The following is a 7,226-nucleotide window of genomic DNA, read 5'->3' on the forward strand; positions in this document are numbered from 1 at the left end:
TTGGCTCATGATCGGAATGGTCATCCGGCGTTCAACGGAACAGCTGAGCACATTTCTAAGGATTTCTACTGGCCTAGGATGAGGAAGACCGTGAAGAAATATGTAGACTCATGCATCAATTGCATGCAAGCTAAGAGAGGTGCGGATGAATCACACATTGAATTGCACGCATTCAAGAAACCCCCCGTGCCGTTCCGAGTCATCCACTTGGACCATTGTGGTCCCTACCCTCGAGCAAAAGGTGGATGTGAACATGTGTTGGCTGTAATTGACTCATTCACCAAGTATATTGTCCTCCGTCCAGTAAAGACAACCAATACGGCTGGAGTTATTCGAGTCTTGGAAGAGATTTGTCAATTCTTTGGTTATCCTGCTGTGATAGTCTGTGACAGAGGGACTGCCTTCACCTCGAATACTTTCGAAGAGTATTGTCGTGAGAGAGACATTAAGATCGCATTGGTCGCTGCGAAGACCCCACGAGCCAATGGTCTCGTGGAAAGACGTTTCCGTATATTGGGAGAGTCTCTGAAGGCTATGAATGAAAATGAAAGTGGTACGGATTGGTACAAACATCTACCATCTGTGCAATGGAACATGAACTCAGCTCGTAACCGGATCACGGGGCATTCTCCCCAAGAACTTCTGTTTGGGTACCGACCACGGAACATTTTGGGCAATGTTGTGGCAAACGCTGTCATGGAAGATGTCGGGAGTGACTCAGTGATGAATTTGTCGGAGCTGAGGGAATTGACAGCGAAAAAGTTTTTTGAAGCAGAGAAGCACAAAGCTCAAAAACACAACGAGAATCACCCGAAACCTCATCGTTATGAAGAGGGTGACTTAGTGTTGCTGCGATGGGATGCTCCTGCCAGTGGGTCTAGCAGGAAGATGCATCAGAGATACCGAGGACCTTATTCTGTTGAAAAGGTCATGGGAAATGATCGGTATCTGGTTGTGGATACCGCAGCCACACAGCTGACAAACAAGCCGTTTGAGTCGGTTTATGCGGCCGACAAGATGAAGCTATGGGCTAATCGAGCAGACCTGGAACTCGTTGACTTCGATGTGGATTCTTCGTCCGAAGATTGAAATAGTCTGCTGATCTGTCACAAGTTTGAATTCGAAATGAAATGTGAATTATTCCCTTGTTAGCATTCAATATATTTGAAGTACTCTGAATTGACAACTTGGTCTGACAGGTGGTTTGGTGGTTTCTCCTTTGGTTGGTCCCCAAAATATAGTGAAGGGTCTGTTGTATGGAAACCACTGGATGATTAGGTATTAGGACTAAGTTGTGTCTTAATCCCTAATGCAGATTCGAGATCACGACTTGACAAGCTTGGTGTTCCGCGCCATGCATGAAAATGGTAGTGATTCTGCGAATGAACTTGGTACCCGAGTGATGATCCATGGCGTGTGCGGCCTTGAGTGTCACGCAGGTTGATGGAGTCATGGTACGACTTGGCATAACGTACTATCTTGACTTATCCTTGACCGGCAGGGGTGTTTCACGCACATTGCCAGAAAATGGGGAAGTTGGAGTAGTAAGGTTATGGCGTGGAACCCTGAAAGGCTTGAGTACTAACTTAACCTTTATTTTCCTTGTTTGGCCAACTAGGAATTGTCGAAATGGGTTCGTGTGCAAAGGGATGTTGAACAAGTAGGTGTACTGATCGTGGCGCGTTCGAACTCTCTGCCAGTGCCAGGGACGTCACTGCATCAGTATGGCCGAATGTTGCATCATCTCTCTCCTCCTACGTCTATATAGCGGATTAGGAGCGAGCTACCGGGTCATAAGGGGAGGCTATGGGTGTGCGCCTATGGTTGCCTCGAGTTCGTAAGGGGAGGGTTAAGTCAGTCTCTGGCGAAACCCTGTCGAGAGCGCTTGGACATGGCCGGTAGCTGCGCCATAAAGCCGCTTGATAGGGAAGTCGCGGATGCAACTCGGATTGCATCACAAGAGAGAACGATACAATGTGCTTGGCGCCATGTGCCTGGTGATCTAAATCCTGCGGACATTTTGTCTTGAGGGACTAAACCCCAAACTCTCGGAAGTCTCGATCAATGGTGGTGTGGCCCACCTTTTTTAAATCAAACAAAATCCGATTGGCCCGCGCCATTCGTGCATATGTATTCAAATTTAAAGAATGATACTTATTGTGGCATCACAGCTGAAAGTTATCCGCATAAAGGCTCATTTATCGCGCAATGTATTGATAATTCGTCAGATTTCGACGAAGTAACGCGCTTGGTGGCAATATTTCGCCGTTTCTTTTCCCGTTCCAATAAGGTCCACTCCCTTTCTGGTCCCATCGCCCCCTCAGAAATCCTTCATGCCGAAATGATTATATTGAAGTGGGAGCAAGAGAACCAGATGGGTGAAATATGCAAAGCTGTACGGGAGGGCACTCTGATATCGAAGAAAAAATTCACACACATTCGTCAACTTTGTCCCTTCTTCGACGACGACGCTATTCTTAGGGTCGGTGGGCGAATTGATCAATCACACGAGACATATTCAACACGTCATCCAATATTGGTTCCAAAGGGAAAGCTCGCCTATCTCATTGCTAAATCTGAACATTTAAGACTGCACCACAGCGCCTCGAGTGGGTCAGTGGATAGAGCAGTGGCTCTGTGACTGCGAGGTCGTGGGTTCGTGGCTGAGCGGCAGCAGAAAAAAGATTTCTCATGCCATATCGGCTTCGAATTCGTCCAGTGAATGAATGAATAGTAATGTCAATGGTGCATATTGGCAAAAAAAGTGAACCGCCTAAAAACAATAGAGGCTGGTACGAAAACGAGTTTCGATGTGAAAGTAGTACTTCAATCGATACAAATATTCGCTGTCACTGATCCCAAACACACACCGAGAAGGGATGCTGTGATATAGTAACGGCACTGATTGTCCACACAGAGCTGCGATATAGAGCGGCTACCCGTATCGGGGGATAAGATAGAATAGGAGTGGGGAAGCATAAGGGGCCCAATTGGTGGCCTGGATGCATCGGAATATCCGAAATGGAGAACTGACCCCTGGCAAAATCTTATCTTAAGACTGCACCACGCGGGTCCCCAACTTCTCCTGTCTTCGTTGAGACAGAGATTTTGGATCTTATCCGGCCGTAGTATAAGTCGTGATATCGTTCGAAGGTGTTTTCGATGTTGGAGAGTGAGCCCTAATCTACTGTCTCAAAGGATGGGAGACTTGCCAGTTCACCGCATAAGTGCGCCAACACCCTTTAAGGCTACTGGAATTGACTGATCTGATTCGCCGAGGTCAACGTAGATCTCAGACACTTACAAAGACATATATATGTGTATTTATTTGTCTTGCTACTCGTGCGGTGCATTGTGAGGTTGTCAGCGATCTCTCAACCAGTGCTTTCATGGCTTGTTTTAGACGGTTTGTGGCACGTAGATCCATTTCTTCAGATGTGTACTCGGACAATGCCACTAACTTTGTAGGGGCCAACCGCGAAATTCAACAATTATTAAATCTGGAAACTTCACAAAGAGAGATAGTTAATGCCACATCTCAATTGCAAGTAAAATGGCATTTCCAGCCCCCTAGATCACCCCATTGTGGAGGCCTTTGGGAGGCTGCTATTAAGTCATTTAAGTACCACTTTCGTAGGGTGGTGGCAAGTGAGAAACTATCATTTGAGGATCTGTGCACAATCACCGCACAAATTGAGGGCACACTAAACAGTCGCCCAATTACTGAGATTTCCAATGATCCTTCAGATCCTCAGGCTCTCACACCTGGCCATTTCCTTGTTGGCCGCCCTTTGATAGATTTGCCCTCACCTTGTCACCTTCATCTGGCATCTGGTCGCTTGGACTCCTGGCAACATTGTCAGAAAATAGTTGAATCTTTTGCAAAGATGTGGAAACGTGACTATCTCACAGCACTTCAAAAGAGGAATAAGTGGTTTGCTGAATCTCCTAATCTCAAGATAGGAGATATCGTCACAATATACGAAGACAACGCCCCGCCCCTTTCATGGCCACTTGGAAGGATTATTGAAACTCATCCGGGACAGGACGGAAGAGTCAGAGTGGTCACTGTGCAAACTCCGAGAGGCATTTATAAGCGTTCCATTCACAAACTCTCCAAATTGCCTGAGGAAGGATTATCACCTTCGTCCTAATTGAGTCCTACGGACATCAATTGTGGGGGGAGGATGTTACCGCCACCAGGTCAGTCGGGTGGCGATGTTTTTTGACGTCTTCTCTTTGTGTGCGTGTGTGACACCGGGCGGGACTATCGACTGCCAAAGGGGTATAAAAGAGGGGAAAAAGAGAGTGGCTTCCTCTTTTCTCGTCAGTGACTTCATGATAAATTTAGTGCGATCAGTGTTAGAAGAAATAAAATCTTTGCTTTTCAAAATTAAAAAAAAATAGTTTGCATGAAAAAACGGGTGTCTCATTGTGTTGAGAAAACTGTGAATCACAAAAAAGGTGCATCTTAAGGGCAATTTTCTTCGTCTTTGTTCCTGAGAATCACTTTGCCGCTTCATCATAACCTCACTCTGCCTTCCGGAGGTCTCCAGAGATTGTTGTTTCGCGATCGCTTCTAGCCGGATTTACGGCTCTGAAGTTTCCCTTTTAACACCTGAACACATTTACAGGTACATATCATATTTTAAGAGGTTTTCTGAGGCCTGGATTGTTTAAAGTGGACATCGGGCTTAACCATCTGCCTTTTACAGGTACATATCATATTTTAAGAGGTATTCTGAGGCCTGGATTGTTTAAAGTGGACATCGGGCTTAACCATCTGCCTTTTACAGGTAATTTGCATCCTCCTTTGTGTCCTCATTGACAATAAGTGTTGGATTTAATGATGATTTGTGGCAGTGAATTCTAGAACTAAAAATCGTGGTTTTTTCATTAGACATTATGAAATTATTGTTGCTCTAATCCTTTAGTAACAGCTATAGTTTAACAAATTTACAATTTTATGAACTTTATTTATACTTTGACAAGACTTCCAATTGCACTATTTTTAACTTGTCAATACTAATCAAATTAGTTTTTGCCGAGGAAAATTAGTTTTATAATTTGATATTAACACTTTAAAACCCGAGTCAAAAAATCACGTTAAAACCCAGAATGGCATAAAATGCCAAGTCGATTTTTTATAGGTAAAATACGAATTTTCGATATGATTTTTTTAAAAATAAGATTTAACAAGGCTCTCTAGTGTTTTTAAAATATATTTTCTTCAATTTCGTATAAAATATCTTTATATTTTTTTTAGAATTCTTGTTTAATAAAAGCATTAAATGCCATATTAGACCAAGATAGAATTAATTCTCATTTTTTTATAGTAGTATTTCTTTATTTAAATTCTTTATTTCTTATATTTTTTTTCACATTGACTGCAGATCTTGCTTATATGATTCTTACAAGCGTATTTATTGCAATGTTCGCAAACTGTAGTCGTTCTTTTGCGACAAAAATGGCAATGGTCTCGGGACCCATCTTCTTTCTTTTTTTTGGGAATCTCTCCTCGATTGTGCTGGCAGATTTACTTTGGTCTTGGCATTGTGTCGAATTATGTGTGGCCATACCAATCCCTCTGCAGCATGCATCAGAAAGTTTGACCTCTCTTTATTGCGATTTTTTTTTTTTGTAACATGTCTATTTTAAGCGATCTATACAGTGTTGTATAATAAGCTCATTTTTTGACGATTTTTAATGATATGTGAGTTGATCCTCAAGTGAGCAACCCCTAAAGCAGTAAAAAGAGGTCCGAAGGTCTTGCCTTCATCAGCCGCCGCTCCTCCTCACCAGTTGTTATGGCCAAATCCCCAGCTATGGCACTCGGATGCACCAACAATCTGTTGAAATATCTCTCGGAGTAGTGACTAATTTCTTCTTCAATGGTTGGCATCTCCAAATCTCGGTGTAGAATAAAGTCCGGGACGTACCAGGGCGCATCTAGGACAAGTCTAAGCATTGTATTCTGAAACCTTTGAAGAATACTCATGTGACTTGGCCGCTGTTCCCCAAATCTGGATTCCATAAGACCAGATAGGCTTTATAATGGTTTTATAGATCAAGAGCTTGTTATATGTTGATAGTCCTGACCCATTGCGGAACATCCAGAAAAGACTTCTAAGTTTCAGGCTCAGCTGCTTTCTTTTGGACAATATGTGAGTTCTCCAAGTGAGACGCCTGTCTAGATGAAATCCTAAATATTTGGCAACGTTACCTTGGGGGATCTCGGTGTTATTGAGTCGAACTGGAGGGCAGTTACCACGTCTTAGTGTGAAGGTAACATGCACAGACTTCGTTTCATTTGCTTTGATCCGCCAAATAGAGAACCACTTTTCTAGTTGTGTGATCGCTTCCTGCAGGATTTGTGTCGCTATCTCCGCTGTGTCTCCAGTTGACGTGAGGACCGTATCGTCCGCATAGGTGCCTACGAAGACTGAATCTGGCGTTGGGAGGTCCGCAGTGTATAGCAGATACAACAGTGGCCCCAATATACTGCCCTGTGGAACCCCGGAGGACACAGGAAGCAAATCTGATTGAGCACTACCATGTCTGACGTAGAAAGTTTTATCTTGTATGAAAGATATCAGGATTGAAGCATAGCCTTCTGGCAGTGTTTTTTTCAGTTTGTATGATAGACCTTCAAACCAGACTTTGTCAAAGGCTTGACTAATATCAACAAAGGTCGTGGAGCAGTATTGTCGTCTCTGGAAGCCCTGATGTATTTCATTTACAAGTCTGTGCACCTGCTCAATAGTTCCATGTCCCTCACGAAATCCGAATTGATGTGGTGGAATCAGATTCCTCTCTAGAACTAGCGGGCGAAGTCTTCGCATTAAGAGTTTCTCAAATACTTTGGAAGATGTTGGGAGAAGGCTTATTGGTCGATTAGATGTCACCAGCTCAGGACTTTTTCCAGGTTTCGGCACCAGAACAATCTGTGCGACTTTCCACTGCACTGGATAGTATCTCAATTTCAACGCTGCATTGAAAATTGATAGGAGGAAGATACAACATTTGGCGCTAATCTCTTTGAGGACTCTGCCTGTTATTAGGTCGTATCCTGGAGCTTTGTTTGGGTTGATTTCTTTCATGATCACATCAACCAACTCTCCGAGCTTAAACCGTTTCACCGGTACATCAGGAAGTGGTTCCACTGGCGGGAAATCAGTAGGGATATCAGAAGGCCAAGGCTGGAAAACCTTCTCAAGATGCTCAGC

The 7,226-nt window shown here is 43.7% G+C and overlaps 1 protein-coding gene across 1 annotated transcript; it reads left to right on the forward strand.

The window, feature by feature from the left end:
• The first annotated feature begins 1,409 nt into the window (after positions 1-1,409).
• On the forward strand, positions 1,410-4,154 carry LOC129808521 (uncharacterized). The gene is made up of 2 exons (XM_055858297.1): positions 1,410-1,454; positions 3,567-4,154. The coding sequence occupies exons 1-2, from the start codon at positions 1,410-1,412 to the stop codon at positions 4,152-4,154; spliced, it is 633 nt and encodes a 210-aa protein (XP_055714272.1).
• Positions 4,155-7,226: the final 3,072 nt, after the last annotated feature.

The sequence above is a fragment of the Phlebotomus papatasi genome, chromosome 4, assembly GCF_024763615.1.
Source record: "Phlebotomus papatasi isolate M1 chromosome 4, Ppap_2.1, whole genome shotgun sequence".
Lineage (NCBI taxonomy): Eukaryota > Metazoa > Arthropoda > Insecta > Diptera > Psychodidae > Phlebotomus > Phlebotomus papatasi.